Source organism: Colobus angolensis, unplaced genomic scaffold, assembly GCF_000951035.1.
Source record: "Colobus angolensis palliatus isolate OR3802 unplaced genomic scaffold, Cang.pa_1.0 Scaffold216, whole genome shotgun sequence".
Lineage (NCBI taxonomy): Eukaryota > Metazoa > Chordata > Mammalia > Primates > Cercopithecidae > Colobus > Colobus angolensis.
Genome location: NW_012115333.1, coordinates 987,609 through 1,012,375, shown reverse-complemented (window position 1 = coordinate 1,012,375; position 24,767 = coordinate 987,609). Strand labels below are relative to the sequence as shown.

The 24,767-nt window shown below is 40.1% G+C and overlaps 1 protein-coding gene across 2 annotated transcripts in view; it reads right to left on the bottom strand.

The window, feature by feature from the left end:
• TEX11 (testis expressed 11) overlaps positions 1-24,767 on the bottom strand; it is a 350,946-nt gene that overhangs the window by 284,304 nt on the left and 41,875 nt on the right. For both annotated transcript variants that reach the window (XM_011943127.1, XM_011943129.1), the window contains 3 exons: positions 14,178-14,257; positions 8,781-8,861; positions 8,567-8,686 (listed from right to left, as the gene is read on the bottom strand). In XM_011943127.1, coding sequence (XP_011798517.1) covers positions 8,567-8,686; positions 8,781-8,861; positions 14,178-14,257 — 281 coding nt within the window. The remainder of the gene's footprint in view (positions 1-8,566; positions 8,687-8,780; positions 8,862-14,177; positions 14,258-24,767) is intronic.

The following is a 24,767-nucleotide window of genomic DNA, read 5'->3' as shown; positions in this document are numbered from 1 at the left end:
AATCGAAATAGAAAATAGACAAGAAAAATGACAGATATTTTGCCTAAAGGGAGATACAAATGGCAAATAAGTAAATGAAAAGATGTTCAACATCATTAGCCATTAGAGAAATGCAAATTAAAACCACATTGAGATATCACTATATATCTATTAGGATAGCTACAATAAAAAAATTGGTCACAATACCAAATGCTGGCAAGGATGCAAAGAAATGGGATCTCTCATACATTACTGGTAAGAATCTAAATGGTGGCCAGTTGCAGTGGCTCACGCCTGTAATCCCACCACTTTGGGAGGCCGAGGTGGGCAGATAACCTGAGGTCAGCAGTTTGAGACCAGCCTGGCCAACATGGCAAAGCCCCATTTCTACTAAAAATACAAAAATTAGCCAGGCATGGTGGCACACACCTGTAGTCTCAACCACTCGGGAGGCTGAGGCAGGAGAATCACTTGAGCCTGGGAGGCAGAGATTGCAGTGAGCTGAGATCATGCCACTGCATTCCAGCCTGGGTGACAGAGTGAGACTGTCTCAAAAACAAAACAAAACAAAACGAACAAAACACAGAATGTAAAATGGCATGGCCACTCTAGAAAACAGTTGGCAGTTTCTTAAAAAAAAAAACTTAATATACCCTTTATGTCCACACAAAAACCTGTAAGAAAATGTTCATGCCAACTTATTTACAGTAGCCAAAAATTGGAAACAACCCAAATTCTTTCAATGGTGAATGGCTAAACAAATTGGTACATCCATAGCATAGAATTCTACATAGCAATAAAAAGAGAACAGGGCTGGGTGCGTTGACTCATGCCTATAATCCCAGCACTTTGGTAGGCAGAGGTAGATGGATCACTTGAGGCCAGGAGTTTGAGACCAGCCTGGTCAACATGGCAAAACCCCATCTCTACTAAAAAATACAGAAAAATTAGCCAGGTGTGGTGGCACATGTCTGTAATCTCAGCTACTTGGGAGGCTGAGGCAGGAGAATCGCTTGAACCCGGGTGGCAGTAGTTGCAGTGAGCCGAGATCACGCCACTGCACTCCAGCCTGGGCGACAGAGCAAGACTCTGTCTCAAAAACAAACAAACAAAAAGAACAAACTATTAACACATAAAACAACAAGGATGGATCGCAAAAAAAAGAAAAAAAAATACTGAGTGAGAACAATCAATATGAAATGGTTACATAGTGTATTATTACATTTATACAATGTTCTTAAAATGACAAAATTATAGAGATGGAGACTAGGTTTTGGTTGCCTGGGTTTTGGATGACAGGAAAGGGGTATCCCTATAAAGGGGTTATGTAAAGAATCTGTGCGGTAATGAAATTGTTCTGTATCTTGATTGTGGTGGTATGAATCTACACCTACATATGTGATGAAATTGTACAGAACTATATAAACATACGCGAACACACACAAGTGAGTTCATATAAAACTGGTGAAATCTAAATAAGGTCTGTGGATTGTATCAATGTCTATTTCCTGGTTTTATATTGCACTATATGTATGCAAGACATTACCACTGGGGAAAAACTGGGTGAAGGATACACAGATCTCTCTTTACTATTTTTGTAGCTTCCTGCAAATCTATGCTTATTTCAAAATTTTTTAAAGTTTTTAGAAACACATTTGTTGGCCAGGCATGGTGGCTCATGCCTGTAGTCCCAGCACTCTGGGAGGCTGAGGCGGGTGGATCACCCAAGGTCAGGAGTTCGAGACCATGTCTGGTCAACATGGTGAAACACCATCTGTACTAAAAATACAAAAATTAGCTGAGCATGGTGGCGGCTGCCTGTAGTCCCAGCTAGCTACCTGGGAGGCTGAGGCAGGAGAATCGCTTGAACCCAGGAGGTGGAGGTTGCAGTGAGCCGAGATGGCACCACTGCCCTCCAGCCTGGGCAACAGAGTGAGACTCGGTCTCAAAAAAAATCAAATCAAATCAAATCACATTTGTTAACACCACCACCAACTTCATTAGAAAAGACTAAGTATTTAGGCAGTGGCTCATGCCTATAGTCCCAGCACTTTGGGAGGCCAAGGCAGGCAGATCACTTGAGGCCAGGAGCTCGAGACCAGCCTGGCCAACATGGGGAAACCCTCATCTCTACTAGAAATACCAAAAAAAAAAAAAAAAGGAAGAAAGAAAAGAAAGAAATATGATGCCTCAATTTTGGAGGTAAGGCCCAGTGGGAGGTGTTTAGGTCATGGAGTCAGATCACTCATGAATGACTTGGCTCCCTCCCCACAGTAACAGTGAGTTCTTGCTCTAGTAGTTCCTGTAAGATGGCATTGTTTGAAAGAGTCTGGTATCACCCTCCCCTGTATCTCTTCTTCCCTCTCTTGTCATGTGACATGCCTGCTCGCCCTTAGACTTTTGGCATGACTGAAAGCTTACTGAGGTCCTTGGCCAGAAGCAGATGCTGGCATATGCTTCTTGTACAGCGTGTAGAACCATGAGCAAGAATAAATCTCTTTTCTTTATAAATTACCCAGCCTCAGGTATGCCATTATAGCAATACGAAATGAACTAAGACACCTTACTACTGAAACTGCTTTCTATGGTCACTATCATCTTCCTAAACATCAGGTTCAATGCCGTTTATTCCAACCTCATTTTCTTTTATTTCTCTGACGCACTGGCCACTGTTGATCATCCTTTTCTCCAAGCTCTCTTCTCATGGATGACTCACACTGTTCTAGTCCTCTTTCATCTCTGGTATTCCTTCTTTTTTGTTTGCTCTGCTTTTTGAAATTTTAATGTAATTAAATTTGATTTTTTAAAGATAGGGATTCACTCTACCACCCAGGCTGGAGTGCCATAGTGTGATCATGGCTCACTGCAGCCTCAACCTGTGATCCTCCTGTTTCAGCCTCCCATGAAGCTGAGACCACAGCCATGTGCCACCACGCCTGCCTAATTTTTTTTTTCTTTTCTCACAGAGATAGGGTCTAGCTATGTTGCCCATGCTGGTCTTGAACTCCTGACCTCAAATGATCCTCCCACCTTGGCCTCCCAAAGTGCTGGGATTACAGGTGTGAGCCACCATGCCTAGCAGTGTTTGCTCTACTTTTGACCGTACTCTCCCACCTCCTAACAACATGTAAATGTTTGTGGAATGAACAGGCTTTATTATCCTCCCTTTCCTGCCTCCAAAGATTCAATGGTTCAAGTCCTTCTCACTGAGCATAAATGATTGCTTCCTTTATATGTCTCCTATATCTGTCCCTTCTTTCTCATTCTCATTGGTACTACTATAGTCCAGGCTTTCACCAGTTCATGGTTACACTATGCCTTGATTCTGTTTACTTTTCAATCAAGTCTAAACATGATTACAGGTTACTCTTCACTAGGTGCCACCAAACCTCTTCCTAAACACTTTCAATTACCCCAGTACTTTTAGGAAAATACCAAAAGCATTTTTTCAAAGAGGTATATTTGGGCTTTCTCAACCTGGCCCTACTTACTTCTCCAGACTTAGCACTTATCGTGCCCTTGCAAAATACTTTCCTTCAGATAAACTGGTCACACTCTTCCTTAAACATGGCATGCACATTACTGCCTTATATGACTTTGCTCATGTGCAAACCTTTGCTCTGCCTGGAATATTCTGTACCCTCTTCCCCACTTTCCTAAGTCTGTTTCTTCCTTCAAAGTTCAAATCATGCTCTAAATCCTGTGTGTCTTCCCCTACAACCCAGTCCACAATAATCTCCCCACTTTTCTACACTCTTGTAGCACTTGCCTGTACCAGTGTTTTTCAGTCTTTCACATTTTACATACTACTTGCCACTCTTTTGATAGGATGGGGGGGGGGAAGATCAGAAAGGAATAATAGGGGGAGAGCAGATTCATTTGTACCACACACATTTACATAATATCTATTACGTGCTATGTACTATGCTAGAAGCTGACAATGCAGATTAATTTTTTTTACATTACTACTTTTTTAACTACTAGGAAAGATGGTGAACCAAAGTCCTTGATATAATAGAGAAAGCTGGTTTTCACTTGGCTTGTATCTCCAGGATAGCCTCCATCATAGTCTTTATAGGTAAGCTCATAGCCCCTTCCTCAGTGTGACCTTGTCAGCTTCTACAAATGGTCTCACTTTAAATAGGGGAGGGAGCAGAAGCAAAATATACGATCCTTGCATCTGCAGATGATGCACAATGCAGAAAGAGGCACTGCCAGTAACCAAGGGAAATGGGGAATTAGGAGAAACACCAAGATCTATAGTTATTTTTACAATTCCGAAAGATTACAGAAGGATAATCTGGCACATGCATACACAGAAAAGTATCCTTCACCTTGAAAGTGGATATAGGGATTGAGGAAAAATAAAATGTTAACAATTGTGAGGAAGGTGATGCGACCACTTTAGACCAAGTCTGTGTCCCACCTAACCTAAGTCATTCATTTGGCACTTAATATTCTCCTTTTTCCAGTTTTAGAACATGTACTCATGGCCTATCTCTCAAACTAGCTTATAATTTTCTTAAGGAAAATGACCATATATTATATCTCCACTCACACACAGCACTGAACACTGCATGTAGATCATTTATCTGTACAACTATTATAGTACCCAATTTTTTCTATCTTGTATATGCATCGTTTATCTCACCAACTAAACTATAATCCTTGAGGATAGGATATGCGATTGTTTGCATTACTCTACAAAACCTAGCATAGTAGTCTGTTCATAGAAGATATTCCTTGTCTGTTGAATAATTTAATAAATAATAAAGCAATTATCTAACTGGTTAAATGGTAGGTGCCTAGAAAAAGATAAGGCCTCTCAGGAGCTTTATTAGGACAGAGAAAACTCATTATCAAACACTGCTATTAACCGCCATTTTAAAGATGTCTTCTCCCAAGCAAATATCAACAAAACTCATAAACTCTAATGGTGAGAGTGTCTTAGAAATGAAAAATGAACTTACAGCAAAAGGAATTAGCCTTCACTTCAACTTCTGAAGATGTCATCACTTATCAAAGTCAAGAATTATATGGTTCTCATTACTGATTATAACAACTAACACTTTTAACCAGCTATATAAAGAAGATGCCATTTAGATATCAACATCCACCACACTGAAGAAATGCTACAAGACCTTCTGAAATCATAGGATCTCGGTGTTAAAAGGGACTTAAGGATCACAGTAGTCAAATTTCCTACCAAACGAAGGAATTCCTTCTGCAATGTATAATTATTAGGATACTCACATCTTTGCTTACAGTTTTCCAGTGAAAACAGACTTAGAATCTTGCAGGAAAGCTATTCCATTATACGATTACTATCACTGATAAAAGGCAACTTACATAAAGTCACAATCCGTCTTCCTAGAATTTCTACCCATTGTTCTTCATTCTATCCTGTGGAGTTTAATTCCTTTTTAATACAATAGTCCTTAAAATATTCAAAGAGAGCTATCATTCCTACTGTCTTCTTTTTCTGAGACAAACATCACTATATTCTCCAAATATTTTTCATATGATATATTTTGTACACCAACCCAGTAATTTTAAAATATGATGCCTAGAAGTTATCACAATATTCAAAATGTGAATTAACTACCTAGATGTGGACACTATGTATCTATTAACATAGCCTAGGGCCGTGCTAGCTTTTTTTGCAGCTACGTCACATCACTGATTTAAGTTTGAGCTTGTGGACAATTAAAACACATAGGTCTGGCCAGTCGCAGTGGCTCATGCCTGTAATTTCAGCACTTTGGGAAGGCAAGGTGGGAGGATCACTTGAGCCCAGGAACTCAAGATAAGCCTAGACAACATAGTAAAACCCTACCTCTACCCCAAAAAATATATATTTTTTTAACTAGCCAGGCACAGTGGCATACCCCCATAGTCCTACTTACTTGGGAGGCTGAGGGAGGAGGATCCCCTGAGCCCAGGAGGTTGAGGCTGCAGTGAGCTATGATTGGGCCACATTACTCCAGCCTGGGCAACAGAGCAAGATCCTGTCTCTAAAAGAACAACAAAAATACCACACATAGGTCTGGCCAGGCATGGTGGCTCACACCTATAATCCTAGCACTTTGAGAGGCCAAGGTGAGAGGACTGCTTGAGGCCAGGAGTTTGATACCAGCCTAGGAAACATAGCAAAACCTCGTCTCTACAAAAAAAAAAAATGATAAAAATAAATAAATGAGAGAAAATTAAATAACCTAAATAAATGAAAAGACATCCCAGGTTCATGGACCAGAACACAATATTCTTAAGATAACAATATTCCCCAAATTGTTCTATAAATTCAATGCAATCCCTATCAAAATTCCAGCTGGCTTCTGTGCACAAATTGAAAAGCTGATCCTAACATTCATATGGAAATATAAGGGACCCAGAAAAGTCCAAACAATCATTAAAAAGAACAAAACTGGAGGACTTGCAATTCCCAATTTCAAAACTTACTACCTAGCTACAGTAATCAAGACAACTGTGGTACCAGCATAAGGCTAGACATATAGATCAATGGAATAGAATCAAGAGTCCAGAAATAAACTCTTACACTTATGATAAGTTGATTTTTGACAAAGGTGCTAAGGTCATTCAATATGGGGAAAGAATAGTCTTCTCAACAAATGGTACTGGGACAATTGAATAGCCACATGCAAAAGAATGAAGTTAGATCTCCACTTCACATTATACCTGAAAATTTACTTAAAACAGACCACAGATCTAAGTGTAAGTGCTAAAACTATAAAACTTTTAGATGTAGAGAAGTTGGAGCCCTCAGATACTACTGGGGGAAGTGTAATAAAATAGTTCAGCCACTATGGAAAACATTCTGGCAGTTTCTCAAAAGGTTAAACACAGACTTAGAGTTACCATGCTACCCAACAATTCCACCCCTAGTTATATACCAAAGAAAATTAAAAACATACATACACACACTGTAAATGAATGTTCACATTAGAATTATTCACAATAGACAAAAATTGGAAACAACTCAAATGTTCATCAATAGATGAATGGATAAACAAAACATGGCATATTCATACAGTGAAACATGCAACAACACTGATGAACCTTGAAAACAATTATGCTAAGTGACAGAAGCTAATCACAAAAGACCACTTATTGCATGATTATATTAACATGAAATGTCAAAAATAGGCATATCTATGGAGACAGAAAATAAATTCACGGTTGCTAGAGCTAGGGTCAGAAGCAATGAGGAATGACTGCTAATGCTGATGGGGATTTCTTTTTGGGGTGACAAACATGTTTTAAACTTAGCTTGTGGTGAACACTGCACAATTCTGTGAATATACTAAATTACTGAATTATACAGTGTAAATGGGTGAATTTTATGGTATATGAATTGTATCTCAATAAATATGTTAAAAAATAAAAAGGGGATTTCTCTGTTTTGTTGTTATTTTGTTTGTTTGTTTGTTTTTTTTGAGGTGGAGTTTCGCTCTGTCGCCCGGACTGCAGTGCAGTGGCCGAATCTCAACTCACTGCAAGCTCCGCCTCCTGGGTTCACGCCATTCTCCTGCCTCAGCCTCCGGAGTAGCTGGGACTACAGGCGCCCGCCACCTCGCCCGGCTAGTTTTTGTATTTTTAGTAGAGACGGGGTTTCACCGTGTTAGCCAGGATGGTCTCGATCTCCTGACCTCGTGATCCGCCCGTCTCGGCCTCCCAAAGTGCTGGGATTACAGGCTTGAGCCACCGCGCCCAGCCGTTTGTTTGTTTTTTGAGACAGAGTCTAGCTCTGTCACTCAGGCTGGAGTGCAGTGGCACAGTCATAGCTCACTCATAGCTCACTTTAACCTCAGACTCCTGGGCTCAAGGGATCTTTCTGCCTCAGACTCCGTAGTAGCCAGAACTACAGGTGCGCACCACCAAGACTGGCTAATTTTTTACTTTTATTTTTTGGTAGAGATGGGGGTCTTACTATGCTGCCCAGGTTGGTCTCCAATTCCTGAGCTCAAGCAATCTTTCCACTTCAGGCTCCCAAAGTGCTGGGATTACAGGCACAAGCCACCATGCCCAGCTGGGGATTTTTCATTTCCAGAATTGTGTAATAACAGAAAGCAAACTCATCATAGTTCAAATGCACACCTAAGTGTATGATGACAAAGAAATCCACAAGGTAAACAGAGGTAAAGTATAACTTTAAACAGTGTGTGATCGCAGCAGACTTTTAAACATCAATAGACAACTCAGAACAACTGCAAATGACAAGGCTCTTTTCAGGCAAATATTTTAGGCAGACTGTGAATGTAAGAGACAGTCACAGAGACAGGTGTTTCAAGTAGGGACTGCTGCCATAAATAAATGACAGGTGTTACATGCAGGGGGTGAAAATGATGTTTAACTGTATATCAGTCTTCTCACCCTTAGCCACCCCATAGATTCCAATCAGCATTAGTAACATCACCTTCAGATATAACAGAGATAAAAAGGTCAAATTAATATCCTATAAAAGGCCAGTGACATCTCACTTTCTTCCAATAGGTTATATATCATCACTTTTACATTTACATATGGAAAAAATGCCCCACTGGAAGACCCTGGTGCCCATGATACCTACAGACTCTGCTTGGTAAGAAAGCACTCTGAAGTGGTCTCTCTCAACAGTAATCTTCTCCATGATCAAGTCAGCGTCAGGGGAGCTCCTTTGAATTAATTTGATGTATAATTGCTCCAGACTCTGAAAAATAAAACCACAGTACAATGTAACAATGAGAATAACCACAGATGTTACTACTAATAATTGCCTCAGCTAAAAATCAATGGTGACTTACGGCCACAGCAGCTTGAAAACATTCATCAGCGATTAGAAAATTTCCAGCATCCAACCATTCTCTTCCTATTCTTGTATTCATCTAGAAGAGAGAAATTAGAAAATAATTTTTAAAAATTCATACCTCCACCAAATTGGTTGGGGAATACTGGAGAAAATACTGAATCCTCTGCCCATATTCAGTCATGTAACTCACAGAAAACAAAAAGCAACAGTTAGCATTTGTTAGAGTTCTGTGTTCTACTTTGAACTCCACAATTTAAGAGAAATGGTCATAAAGACAAAAATAGTAGCAGAAATTAATAGACTTAAAAACACATCTGAGGAAATATTAAAAGAAAACACTGAGGTAACTTAGGAAGAGAAAGTTTTGAAAAACTTAATGCTTCATATACTTGAAGAAAGGTGTATGATAAGCATTGGACTACTGGAGTTCTAGTTTTTAATTCCACCTGCAATAAAATTTGGATTAATCCAACAAATGTTTATTAAGTACCTTTACATTCAGTCTCACTGAAGGAGCTCACAGTATTGTAACTGGTAGATATCCCAACATGCACAAAAATGCAAAATATGGAAACAGCCCTGGATGTGAACAGTAGGAACATCAGGCAGTAGGCCTCCCCAAGAAAGGATCTTCCTCCCTCCTTTCCAGAAAGGAACAGAGAGTACAATTACTTTGGCTGGACAGAAACAGAGTTCTAGGTGGCTGACAACACAGGTTAATGAAAAACATCCAGTCCTACCTCTTCATCAGTCACTGGATTCAGGTTATAGTACACAGTGTGATACCATATTCATAGAAGATCATCACAGAATTTCAAATCAAATATGAGCAAGAATTACCAAACAATTGAGAGAAACCAATGCCATGAAAGGACATCACACTCAACAACAGAATATCTGAGAAAATAGAATTGAGAGAGCTAGCAGATGGAAACATACAGAGATATAAAATTATAATCCACAGAGTTAAATAATAGTCACAATCAATAACATGCCTTTTCAGTTTTCATTATTTGGGATCAACAAAGCTAAAAATGCAAATGTTAGAGGTGACAGAAGGTGGAAGGTTAAAGGGAAAGAGAGATAGAAAGAATGGAAATATCCTCACAAAGTAGCAAGTAAAGAGATAAACTCCAAATCTGATTTTTTTTTAAAAAAGAAAGAAAAGTTTAAATATACGACTTGGGCTGAGCATGGTGTGGCTCACGCCTGTAATCCTAGCCCTTTGTGAGGCTGAGATGAAAGGATAACGTCAGGCCAGGAATTCGAGACCGGCCTGAGCAACATAACATAGCAAGATCCTGTCTCTGCAAAAAAATTTAAAAATTAGTTGGGCATGGTGGTGCACACCTGTGGTCTCAGCTACTAGGGAGGCTAAGGCAGGAAGATCGCTTGAGCCTGGGAAGTGAAGGCTGCAGTGAGCCATGATCACGCCACTGCACTCCATCCTGGACAACAGGCAAGAAAGACTCTGTCTCCAAAAAATATATATATATATAATTTTAGGCCAGGCGCCGTGGCTCATGCCTGTAATCCCAGCACTTTGGGAGGCCGAGGTGGACGGATTTCTTAAGCTCAGGAGTTCGAGACCAGCCTGGGAAACATGGTGAGATCCCCCCATCTCTACTAAAAATACAAAAAAATTAGCTGGGCATGGTGGTGCGCACCTGTGGTCCCAGCTACTTGGGAGGCTGAGATGGGAAGATCGCTTGAGCCCAGGGTGCCAAGGTTGCAGTGAGCCAAGATTACGCCATTGAACTCTAGCCTGGGTGACAGAACAAGATCCTATCGCAAAAAAAAGTATACTTTTAAAATACATACATATATACAAAAAATTATATGCATGTATATATAAAATATACACAATTTAAAGTTTTAAAAGACAGCCAACAGATAAATTTAAAATAGTATAATATAATTAACAAAAATTGAGAGAGGATGGGGGAGGTAACATGAGATAAATCCTCATCCATTATAATAGCAAATAAATAGATCATAAATAAAGCTGATAAATCAATAATTAGTTATTGGCCAGGCATAGTGGCTCACGCCTGTAACCCCAGCACTTTGGGAGGCCGAGGCAGGTGGATAGCCTGAACTCAGTAATTTGAGACCAGCCTGGGCAACATGGCAAAACCCCATCTCTACTAAAAATACAAAAAATTAGCTGGGCGTGGTGGTGCATGCCTGTAGTCCCAGCTACTCAGGAGACTGAGGCACAAGAATTGCTTGAGCCCTGAAGGTGGAGGTTGCAGTGAGCTGAGATCATGCCACTGCACTCCAGCTTGGGCGACAGAGTGAGACCCTGTCTCAAAAAAAAAAAAAAAAAAAAGAATTAGTTATTGTTATAAGCAGAATTATGTCCCTTCAAAATCCTACACTGTAGCCCTAACCTCCAACACCTCAGAATGTAACTGTATTTATAGATAGGGGCTTTAAGAAAGGATTGCATTAAAATGAGGTCATTAGGGCAGGCCCTAATTTCATCTAACTGATATCCTTATAACCAGAGGAAATTTGGACACACAAATGGACACAAAGAATGAGCACACACAGAGGAAAGGCCGTGTGAGAGGACACAGCAAAAAGGTGGACATCCACAAGCCAAGGAAAGAGTACTCAGAAGAAATCAAACCTGATACCTTGATCTTGAACTTCTAGCCTTCAAAACTGTGAGAAAATAAATATCTGTTGTTTAAGCCAACCAACCTGTGATATTTTGTTATGGCAGCCCTCCCAAACCAATACAGTGATACAAGCATGTAACTAAGATACATAGAGGGAACCATGAGAGTGAAAACAGAAATGGTTATAGTAATAGCCTTAAAAGTGGCTAAGACATATGCACAAGGCAATTCATTGCAGCACCCAAATGTCCATCAAGGGAGGCTGGTTGAACGTAATAAGGTACATACAGCAACTGAAATACAGCTATTAAAAATAGGGAATATTTCTTTTTATTATTATTATTACACTTTAAGTTCTAGGGTACATGTGCATAACGTGCAGGTTTGTTACATATGTATACTTGTGCCATGTTGGTGTGCTGCACCCGTCAACTCGTCCTTTACATCAGGTATAACTCCCAATGCAATCCCTCCCCCCTCCCCCCTCCCCATGATAGGCCCCAGTGTGTGATGTTCCCCTTCCCGAGTCCAAGTGTTCTCATTGTTCAGTTCCCACCTATGAGTGAGAACATGCGGTGTTTGGTTTTCTCTTCTTGTGATAGTTTGCTGAGAATGATGGTTTCCAGCTGCATCCATGTCCCTACAAAGGATGCAAACTCATCCTTTTTTATGGCTGCATAGTATTCCATGGTGTATATGTGCCACATTTTCTTAATCCAGTCTGTCACAGATGGACATTTGGGTTGATTCCAAGTCTTTGCTATTGTGAATAGTGCCGCAATAAACATACGTGTGCATGTGTCTTTATAGCAGCATGATTTATAATCCTTTGGGTATATACCCAGTAGTGGGATGGCTGGGTCATATGGTACATCTAGATCTAGATCCTTGAGGAATCGCCATACTGTTTTCCATAATGGTTGAACTAGTTTACAATCCCACCAACAGTGTAAAAGTGTTCCTATTTCTCCACATCCTCTCCAGCACCTGTTGTTTCCTGACTTTTTAATGATTGCCATTCTAACTGGTGTGAGATGGTATTTCATTGTGGTTTTGATTTGCATTTCTCTGATGGCCAGTGATGACGAGCATTTTTTCATGTGTCTGTTGGCTGTATGAATGTCTTCTTTTGAGAAATGTCTATTTCTGTGGAGTAATCCCTAGGATATAATATTAAATGAGGGGGAAAAAAAATCAGGTGAAGAGGCCGGGTGCGGTGGCTCATGCCTGTAATCCCAGCACTTTGGGAGGCCGAGGCAGGTGGATCACAAGGTCAGGAGTTCGAGACCAGCCTGGCCAACATGGTGAAACCCTGTCTCTACTTCAAAAAAAAAATTAGCCTGACATGGTGGCACACACTTGTAATCCCAGTTACTCTGGAAGCTGAGGCAGGAGAACCACTTGAACCCGAGAGGTGGAGGCTGCAGTGAGCTGAGATCATGCCATTGCACTCCAGTCTGGGCTACAGAGTGACATCCTGTCAAAAAAAAAAAAAAAAAAGAGAGAGCGAGAGCAGATAGAGAGGGATGGAGCAGAAAATCACTTTTTATTACTTTAATTACCTTTCTGAACAACTTAATTTTACATAAACATACATTTGTATTTTGGGGGGTGGAAATAAATGTTTACAAAATTAATCTTTTAGGCCGGGCGCAGTGGCTCACACCTACAATCCCAGCACTTTAGGAGACCGAGGTGGGCAGATCACTTGAGGTCAGGAGTTCAAGACCAGCCTGGCCAACATGGTGAAACCCTGTCTCTACCAAAAATACAAAAATTAGCCGGGCGTGGTGGCGCATGCCTGTAATCCCAGCTACTCGGGAGGCTGAGGCAGGAGAATTGCTTGAACCTAGGAGATGGAGGTTGCAGTGAGCCCAGATCACACCACTGCATTCCAGCCAGGGTGACTCCTTCTCTAAATAAAAATTTTTTAAAAATCTTTTAAATAACAGAAATGTAAGAGGAAGACTTCCACTTTCAGCCATGATGGAATAGCTCAATTCAAACTGACTGTCCCACTCTAAACAACCCTAAAAGCTGGAGAAACTATAACTGTGTGAAGGCACTGGAGTGGCTACAATATTTGAAATAAGGAAAACACACAAGGTGAACCCTGAGTTCCACTCAGTTTTATCATATTATATATGATACAGGAGTTATCAGGCTGTTGTCATAGCATTTTACATGGACAAATTCTACCACTATGTACTTACGCATACATTTTATAGTTTACAATGCATTTTTCACAAAAACTCTAATTTTAACTCTATAACACTCTAAGGTAGATATTACCATTTTCATTTTACAAATGAGAAAACTAAGTAATCTTCCAATGTCACATAGCTAGTCAGTGCAGACCTAACCTAGGTCTTCAGACTTCAAATCCTGTACTCTTTTCCTTATTTACTTAGTGCTTCAAATTTTTCATTTGAAAAACTCATTTAGAACTAAGTATTACCATTCCCTTAGATGAAGAAACAGTTACTCTATCAAGTTAGAGGTGAGAAAAGTAAAAAATAAATCATCAACCCAGAGTTATAAGTTCAGTATTTGGTTCATCGAACCACTGTAATAACTACAGTATTCTGAGAACTTTAACTGTAGTAAATATATCATTATAAAAGGAACACTAAAAAGGAACACTACCAAAAAAGGACAGCACTAAAAGATTCAACCCCCTTCCAGTTTCACACTAACTTTAACCATTTTCATAGAAGTAACAACCATCTCATTTCATCTCCACTTTCTCCTAAATTAAGACTTACCATAATCAGTCGTTGAATACCTTGTTCTGAGGCAAATGAGGCTTCACACATACTCAGCAACTTGCAAGCAACATAATGTACTGCAAAACAGTAATTAGACAATGATAAACACAAAACATTCATTCTCCTTTTATATACACCAACAAAGATAAAAGATGATTGAAAGGAAGCCGGTTTTGTTGTTATTAAAAATAAAAATTGTAAAAGCCTTTTTAAAAACTCAGTTTTCAAAAGTAAATGACCTGAAACTTATTAAATGAATCATTTTCTTAATCCAGTCTGTCACAGATGGACATTTGGGTTGATTCCAAGTCTTTGCTATTGTGAATAGTGCCGCAATAAACATACATGTGCATGTGTCTTTGTAGTAGAATAATTTATAATCCTTTGGGTATATACCCAGTAGTGGGATGGCTGGGTCAGTGGGAACTGAACAATGAGATCACTTGGACTCGGGAAGGGGAACATCACACACTGGGGCCTATCATGGGGAGGGGGGGGGGGGGAGGGATTGCATTGGGGAGTTATACCTGATATAAATGATGAATTGATGGGTGCTGACGAGTTGATGGGTACAGCACACCAACATGGCACAAGTATACATATGTAACAAACCTGCACGTTATGCACATGTACTCTAGAACTTAAAGTATAATAAAAAAAAAAAAGAAATGTTAGAAATGTATAAGCGAAAAAAAAAAATGAATCATTTACTGAATGCTTCAGTAAGAGATTTATTTATTTATTTATTTATTTATTTTTGAGACAGAGGCTCACTCTGTCGCCCAGGCTGGAGTGCAGTGACATGTGATCTTGGCTCACTACAGCCTCCGCCTCCCGGGTTCCAGTGATTCCCCTGCCTCAGCCTCCCGTGTAGCTGGGATTACAGGCGTGCACCACCACGCCCAGCTAATTTTTGTATTTTTAGTAGAGACGGGGTCTCAGGTCTCGAACTCCTGACCTCTGGTGATCCACCCGCCTTGGCCTCTCAAAGTGCTGGGATTACAGGTGTGAGCCACTGTGCCCAGTCCAGAGAGATATTTAATAGTTAAATTTTAATTTCTTAAAGTCTTAAGTCCCAAAGACTCACTAAAAATACCTGATTCCACATGATGCTCTTGTGTACACCATGTTAACAGAAAAATAATTTTAAATTCAATTGACCTAAAGCTATTCGATATCTGACAAAATCTCTGGACATCAGAATAGTTTTCGATTTTTCTCCTAAAATGTGAAACTTTCTAAATATATATATATATAATTTTTTCTGTAGAGAGGGGGTCTCGCTCTCTCACTTGCTCAAGCTAGAATACAGCGGCATGATCATAGCTCGCTGTAGCCTCAAATTCCTGGGCCCAAGAAATCCTCCCACCTCAGCCTCCCAAAGTGCTGGGATTACAGGTGTGAGCCACCACAACTGACCTAAACATACTCTTTTCTGTAGATGCCGTAACAGTTCTTAAAGTAAATTTAGAAAATACAGACAACTTCATTATATAGCTCATTTTCCTTGAAAATAGGGAAGTTTGAATATTATAACCTCTTTATTTCTCTAGTCTATTTCGGCATAAAATATATTCAAATTTTAAAACACAGCTTCACAAATAAATGAACTAGTTACCTTTATGTTAGATGTCAGCAGCCATTCTACCTATGCTAACACCACTTCTAATTAATAGTCCTTTGAAAAAGAGATTTGCCTAGCAGAAATTACAGGGTAATTGAAATGGTCAGATTTCTATTGCCCAGCAGAAATTACAGGGTAATTGAAATGGTTAGATTTCTATTGCCCATCATAAAGTGTAAAATCTATTCATCACTTAACAAAATTAATTTGTTCTAAAAAACACTTTTGGCAAAATAATTACTAATCATATATTTATACTGACTTGAATTTCCAGTTTTGAAAATTTTTGAAAGTGTTTCTTTTTGGCTGGACACAGTGGCTCACACCTATAATCCCAACACTTTAAGAGGCTGATGTGGGTAAATCACCTGAGCTCAGGAGTTCAAGACCAGCCTGACCAACAAGGTGTAACCACGTCTCTAGTAAAAATACAAAAAAAAAAAAAAAAAAACTAGCCAGGCGTGGTGGTGCATGCCTGCAATCCCAGCTACTAGAGAGACTGAGGCAGGAGAATCTCTTCAGCCTGGGAGGCAGAAGTTGCAGTGAGCTGAGCTCATGCCATTGCACTCCAGCCTGGACAATAAGAACACAACTCCAACTCAAAAAAAAAAAAGAAGAAGAAGAAGAAAAGGTGAAGTTTGGCCTGGGCGGAACTCAACACAGTGCGACAAAGCAGCTGTGGCCAGACTGCCTCTCTAGATTCCTCCTCACTGGGCAAGGCATCGCTGAAAGAAAGGCAGCAGCCCCAGTCAGGGTCTTATAGATAAAACTTCCATCACCCTGGGACAGAGCACCTGGAGGAAGGGGCGTCTGTGGGCACAGCTTCAGTGAACTTAAACTTTCCTGCCTGCTGGCTCTGAAGAGAGCAGCTGATCCTGACAAGGAGGATTCTCCCAGCACAGCCCTCAAGCTCTGCCAAGGGACAGACTGCCTCCTCAAGTGGGTCCCTGACCCCTGTGCCTCCTGACTGGAAGAGAGCTCCCAACAGGGGTCTAGAAAAACCTCATACAGAAGAGCTCCAGCTGGCATCAGGCTGGTGCCCCTCAGGGACAAAGCTTCCAGAGGAAGGAGCAGGCAGCAATCTTTGCTGTTCTGTAGCCTCCACTGGTGATAACCAGGTGAACAGGGTCTGGAGTGGACCTCCAGCAAACTGCAGCAGACCTGCAGAAGAGGGGCCTGACTCTTAGAAGAAAAACTAACAAACAGAAAGCAACAACATCAACATCAATAAAAAGGACCCCCACACAAAAACCCCATCCAAAGGTCACCAGCCTCAAAGATCAAAAAGGTAGATAAATCCACAAAGATGAGGAAAAACCAGTGCAAAAATGTTGAAAATTCTGAAAACCAGAATGCCTCTTCCCCTCAAAATGATCGCAGCTCCTCTCCAGCAAGGGCACAAAACTGGACAGAGAATGAGTTTGACAAATTGACAGAAGTAGGCTTCAGAAGGTGGGTATAACAAATTCCTCTGAGCTAAAGGAGCATGTTCTACCCAATGCAAGGAAGCTAAGAACCTTGATAAAGGTTACAGGAACTACTAACTAGAATAACCAGTTTAGAGGGGAACATAAATGAACTGATGAGCTGAAAAACAGCAGGAGAACTTTGTGAAACATACACAAGTATCAACAGCCAAATCAATCAAGCAGAAGAAAGGATGTCAGAGACTGAAGATCAACTTACTGAAATAAGGCATGAAGACAAGATTAGAGAAAAAAGAGTGAAAAGGAACAAACGAAGCCTCCAAGAAATATGGGACTATGTGAAAAGACCAAATGTACGATTGATTGGTGTACCTGAAAGTGACGGGGAGAATGGAACCAAGTTGAAAAACACAATTCAGGATATTATCCAGGAGAACTTCCCCAACCCGGCAAGATAGGCTAACATTCAAATTCAGGAAATATGGAGAACACCACTAAGATACTCCTCAAGAAGAGCAACCCCAAGACACATAATCATCAGATTCTCCAAGGTTGAAACGAAGGAAAACACATTAAGGGCAGCCAGAGAGAAAGGTCAGGTTACCCACAAAGGGAAACCTATCAGAATAACAGTGGATCTCTCTGCAGAAACCCTACAAGCCAGAAGAGAGTGGGGGCCAATATTCAACATTCTTAAAGAAAAGAATTTTCAGCCGGGTGCAGTGGCTCACACCTGTAATCCCAGCACTTTGGGAGGATCACAAGGTCAGGAGTTCAAGACCAGCCTGGCCAATATGGTGAAACCCTGTCTATACTAAAAATACCAAAAAAAAATTAGCTGGGCATGGTGGCACATGCCTGTAGTCTCAGCTGCTCGGGAGGCTAACGCAGAAGAATCACTTGAACCCGGGAGGTGGAAGTTGAAGCGAACCGATATCATGCCACTGCACTCCAGCCTGGGCGACAGTGAGATGCCATCTCAAAAAAAAAGAAAGAAAAGAAAAGAAAAAAAAAGAAAGAAAGAAAAGAAAAGAATTTTCAACCCAGAATTTCATATCCAGCCAAAATAAGTTTCATAAGCAAAAGAGATTTCCAAACAAGCAAATGCTGTTGGATTTTGTGACCACCAGGCCTGCCTTACAAGAGCTCCTGAAGGAAGCACTAAATATGGAAAGGAAAAATCAGTACCAGCCACTGTAAAAACACACCAAAATATAAAGACCAAGGACACTGTGAAGAAACTGCATTAACTAATGAGCAAAATAACCAGCTAGCATCATGATGACAGGATCAAATTCACACATAACAATATTAACCTTAAATGTAAATGGGCTAAATGCCCCAATTAAAAGACACAGACTGGCAAATTGGATAGAGTCAAGACCCATCAGTGTGCTGTATTCAGGAGACCCATCTCATGTGCAAAGACACACATAGGCTCAAAATAAAGGGATGGAGGAATATTTACCAAACAAATGGAAAGCAAAAAAAAAGGAGGGGTTGCAATCCTAGTCTGATAAAACACACTTTAAACCAACAAAGAGCAAAAAAGACAAAGAAGAGCATTACATAATGGTAAAGGGATCAATTCAACAAGAAGAGCTAACTATCCTAAATATATATGCACCCAATACAGGAGCACCCAGATTCATAAAGCAAGTCCTTAGAGACCTACAAAGAGACTTAGACTCCCACGCAATAACAGTGGGAGACTTTAACACCCCATTGTCAATATTAGATAGATCGAGATAGAAAATTAACAAAGATATTCAGGACTGAACTCAGCTCTGGACCAAGCAGACCTAATAGACGTCTACAGAACTCTCCACCCCAAATCAACAGAATATACACTCTTCTCAGCACCATATAGCACTTATTCTAAAATCGACCACATAGTTGGAAGTAAAACACTCCTCAGTAAATGCAAAAGAACGGAAATCAAAACAGTCTCCCAGAACACAGTGCAACCAAATTAGAACTCAGAATGAAGAAACTCGCTCAAAACCGCACAACTACAAGGAAATTGAACGACCTGCTCCTGAATGACTACTGGGTAAATAACGAAATTAAGGCAGAAATAATGAAGCTATTTGAAACCAATGAGAACAAAGAGACAACATATCAGAATCTCTGGGACACAGCTAAAGCAGTGTTAAAAGGGAAATTTATAGCACTAAATGCCCACATCGGAAAGCTGGAAAGTTCTGAAATCGACACCCAAACATCACAATTAAAAGAACTAGAGAAGCAAGAGCAAACAAATTCAAAAGTCACCAGAAGACAAGAAATAACTAAGATCAGAGCAGAACACAACGAGATAGAGACATGAAAAACCCTTCAAAAAAATCAATGAGTCCAGGAGCTGATTTTCTGAAAAGATTAACTAAATATCATAGATAGACTGCTGGCCAGATTAATAAAGTAGAAAAGAGAGAAGAATCAAATAGGCAATAAAAAATGATAAAGGGGCTATCACCACTGATCCCACAGAAATACAGACTACCATCAGAGAATAATATAAACACTTCTGTGCAAATAAACTAGAAAATCTAGAAGAAATGAATAAATTCCTGCACACATACACTCTCCCAAGACAAAACCAGAAGAAGTCGAATCCCTGAATAGACCAATAACAAGTTCTGAAATTGAGGCAGTAATTAATAGCCTACCAACCAAAAAAAAAAAAACTCCCAGGACCAGACAGATTCACAGCTGAATTCTACCAGAGGTACAAAGAGAAGCTGGTACCATTCCTTCTGAAACTATTCCAATCAATAGAAAAAAAGGGATTCCTCCCTAACTCATTTTATGAGGCCAGAATCATCCTGATACCAAAACCTGGAAGAGACACAACAAAAAAGAAGATTTCAGGCCAATATCCCTGATGAACATCAATGCAAAAATCCTCAATAAAACACTGGCAAACCGAATCCAGCAACATATCAAAAAGCTTATCCACCACGATCAAGTCGGCTTCATCCCTGGGATGCAAGGCTGGTTCAACATAGGCAAATCAATAAACGTAATCCAGCATATAAACAGAACCGAAGACAAGAACCACATGATTATCTCAATAGATGCAGAAAAGGCTTTTGACAAAATTCAACAGCCCTTCATGCTAAAAACACTCATATCTCAAAATAATAAGAGCTATTTATGACAAACCCATAGCTAATATCATACTGAATGGGCAAAAGCTGGAAGTTTTCCTGTGGAAAACTGGCACAAGACAAGGATGCCCTCTCTCACTACTCTCATTCAACACAGTATTAGAAGTTCTGGCCAGGGCAATGAGGCAAGAGAAATAAATAAAGTGTATTCAATTAGGAAGAGAGAAAGCCAAATTGTCTGTGTTTGCAGATGACATGATTGCATATTTAGATAATCCTGTCGTCTTAGCCCAAAAACTCCTTAAGCTGATAAGCAACTTCAGCAAACTCTCAGGATACAAAATCAATGTGTAAAAATCACAAGCATTCCCATATACCAATAATAGACAAGTAGAGAGCCAAATCATGAGTGAAATCCCATTCACAACTGCTACACAGAGAATAAAATACCTAGGAATACAACTTACAAGGAATGTGAAGGATCTCTTCAAGGAGAACTACAAACCACTGCTCAAAGAAATAAGCAAGGACACAAACAAATGGAAAAAAATTCCATGCTCATGGATAGGAAAGATCAGTATCATGAAAATGGCCATACTGCCCAAAGTAATTTATAGATTCAATGCTATTCCCATCAAGCTACCATTGACTTTCTTCACAGAACTAGAAAAAACTACTTTAAATTTCATGTGGCACCAAAGAAGAGCCCATGTAGCCAAGACAATCCTAAGCAAAAAGAATAAAGCTAGAGGCATCACACTATCTGACTTCAAACTATACTACAAGATTACAGTAACCAAAACAGCATGGTACTAGCACCAAAACAGACATATATATACCAATGGAACAGAACAGAGGCTTCAGAAATAACACTACACATCTACAACCATCTGATCTTCAATAAACTTGACAAAAAAAGGCAATGGGGGAAGGATTCCCTATTTAATAAATGATGTTGGGAAAACTGGCTAGCTATATGCAGAAAACAGAAACTGGATCTCTTCCTTACACCTTATACAAAAATTAACATGGATTAAAGACTTAAACATAAGACCTAAAACCATAAAAGCCCTAGAAGAAAATGTAGGCAATACCATTCAGGACATGGGCATGGGCAAAGACTTCATGACTAAAACACCAAAAGCAATTGCAGCAAAAGCCAAAATTGAAAATGGGATCTAATTAAACTAAAGAGCTTCTGCACAGGAAAAGAAACTATCAACAGGGTGAACAGGCAACCTACAGAATGGGAGAAAATTTGTGCTATCTATCCATCTGGCAAAGGTCTAATATCCAGAATCTACAAGGAACTTAAACAAACTTACAAGAAAAAAACAGACAACCCCATCAAAAAGTAGGCAAAGGATATGAACAGCCACTTCTCAAAAGAGACATTTATGTGGTCAAAAAAACATATGAAAAAAAGCTCATCATCACTGGTCATTAGAGAAACGCAAATGAAAACCACAATGATGTACCATCTCACTCCAGTTAGAATGGCAATCATTAAAAAAGTCAGAAACAACAGATGCTGGCGAGGATGCGGAGAAATAGGAACACTTTTACACTGTTGGTGGGAGAGTAAATTAGTTCAACCATTGTGGGAGACAATATGGCAATTCCTCAAGGATCTAGAACCAGAAATACCATTTTTACCCAGCAATTCCATTACTGAGTATACACCCAAAGGATTATAAATCATTCTACTATGAAGACACAGGCACACGCATGTTTATTGCAGCACTATTCACAATAGCAAAGACTTGGAACCAACCCAAATGCTCATCAATGATAGACTGGATAAAGAAAATGTGACATATATACACCATGGAATACTATGCAGCCATAAAAAAATGAGTGCATGTCCTTTGCAGGGACATGGATGAAACTGGAAACCATCATTGTCAGCAAACTAACACAGGAACAGAAAACCAAATACCGCATGTTCTCACTCATAAGTGGGAGTTGAACAATGAGAACATATGGACAAGGGAGGGGAACATCACACACCGGGGCCTGTCAGGGAGTGTGGGCAAGGGGAGAGAGAGCATTAGGACGAATACCTAATGCATGCAGGCTTAAAACCTAGATGATGGGTTGATAGGTGCAGCAAATCACATGGCACATGTATACCTATGTAACAAGCCTGCGTGTTCTGCACAGGTATCCCAGAACTTAAAGTAAAATAAAATAAAATAAAATAAAGAAAAAGAAAATGTTTCCTTTCTTTATTCCAAAGTTCCAAAGTTTGCTAATCCTTTAGTATTTTCAAAGACTCTGGTTTCTCAATTATTGCCCCTTTCTAAAAGTATCTTGAGTACCTCCCTCTCAACTTATTCCTTCTTCTCTACCTTCAAACGTACCCATCTCTTCACCTTGAAAAAAAAATCAACTAACCCCATTATGCTTCAAGTTTGCATCCATTTCTCCTCTTCCTTTGATTGACAAACTTCTTGAATTGAAAAGTCTGTCTACTAGCTCTACTGTCTTGCTACTCACTCATCTCCTTAAATGTCCGCAATCTGTTTTGCATCCTTACCACTTTACTAAAGCTGCACTCTCAAAGATCACCTTCCTTAACTTCATAGCAACATTTCATAATGGCCATAACCTTTCTGAAAAACATTACTCCCTTGGAGTTTCAGACCAGCCTAAGCAACATGGCAAAACCCATATCTACAAAAAATACAAAAATTAGTGGGGTGTGATGGTGCATGCCTTGTAGTCCCAGCTACTTGGGAGGATGAGGTAGGAGGTTGACCTGAGCCTAAGAGGCAGGGGTTGCAGTGAGTCAGTATTGCACCACTGCACTCCAACCTGGGTGACAGAGCCAGATCCTGTCTCAAAAAAAAAAAAAAAAAAATTACTCCCTTGGCCTGAAATATCCTGGTCCTTGTGTGGGAAATATCTTAGTCTAAGAACTTTGTCTGCTCCAATCCTCACATTTGTAATCCAGCTGTTTATAGTTATCACCAATAAGTCTTCAAGCCAAAGGCAGCTGAGGCTGAAACAGAGTGCTACTTCCATATAAAGATGTTTTCTTTGTTGCTGTTGCTCCATCTTGTCTTATCACCAGCCTGTTCCTGACCCCTCTATATTATAAACATCTTGGTTAGGTAATTGGTGACAGATACCTTTGAACATCCACTTTACTCTGCTCTACTCACAGCCTGAAATTGAATTGACTTTAGATAAACATAGGGTTGTACCCTCTGACATTTATAAATGTGTAAATTATTGTTTATCTAGCTTTAAACTATTCTTTCCGAAATCCTCAAGCATAATTTAAGATTGGTATCTTTGTTCTGGTATCTTACCTTTTCCCTTTCATTTACTACATACCATAAAATGGTATAAGAACCCTATAAGGAGAACGCACTCAATAAATGACTAATAAATCTCCAGTAGAATTTCTTTTTTTTTTGAGACGGAGTCTCGCTCTGTTGCCCAAGCTGGAGTGCAGTGGTGCAATCTCGGCTCACTGCAAGCTCCGCCTCCCAGGTTCACGCCATTCTCCTGCCTCAGCCTCCTGAGCAGCTGGGACCACAGGAGCCCACCACCACGCCTGGCTAATTTTTCATAATTTTAGTAGAGACGGGGTTTCACCATGTTGGCCAGGCTGGTCTTGAACTCCTGACCTCAGGTGATCCACTCACCTAGGCCTCCCGAAGTGCTGGGATTACAGGCATGAGCCACCACAACCAGCCTGATTCTCATTTATACGAATATTTAAGAACCACTGCTCTTTATTTTTTTCCTCAGGGAACTCAACTACTCTTCTGTCTTCAACTACCACCTCTGTGTAAATCATTGCCAAATCTATAGGCTCAGTCCTGACCTTTCTCATAAGCTCTAGTCTCACATCTCCAACCTTATTGTCATCTCAAATGCAACACGTCTAAAACTAAAACTTACAAGTCATTCATCTACTTCTGACTTTCCTGTTCATTGTTCCATAATTCCTCCAAGTAATAAAGAATTATGGCTTATAAATCTTCATGACTTATTTCATCACATAGCACATAATCCAGGCACACTAAATTTGTTTTTAAGGAAACAAAATATATTCCAATAAACATATTTTTGAAATAAAATTATTTTAACTTGGAGGCCTCCTGCACTAACAATCTGTTCTCCACTGTATCAAAAAACGTATGAGGCCGGGCGCCGTGGCTCAAGCCTGTAATCCCAGCACTTTGGGAGGCCGAGACGGGCGGATCACGAGGTCAGGAGATCGAGACCATCCTGGCGAACACGGTGAAACTCCGTTTCTACTAAAAAATACAAAAAACTAGCCGGGCGAGGTGGCAGGCGCCTGTAGTCCCAGCTACTCGGGAGGCTGAGGCAGGATAATGGAGCAAACCCGGGAGGCGGAGCTTGCAGTGAGCTGAGATCCGGCCACTGCACCCCAGCCTGGGTGACAGAG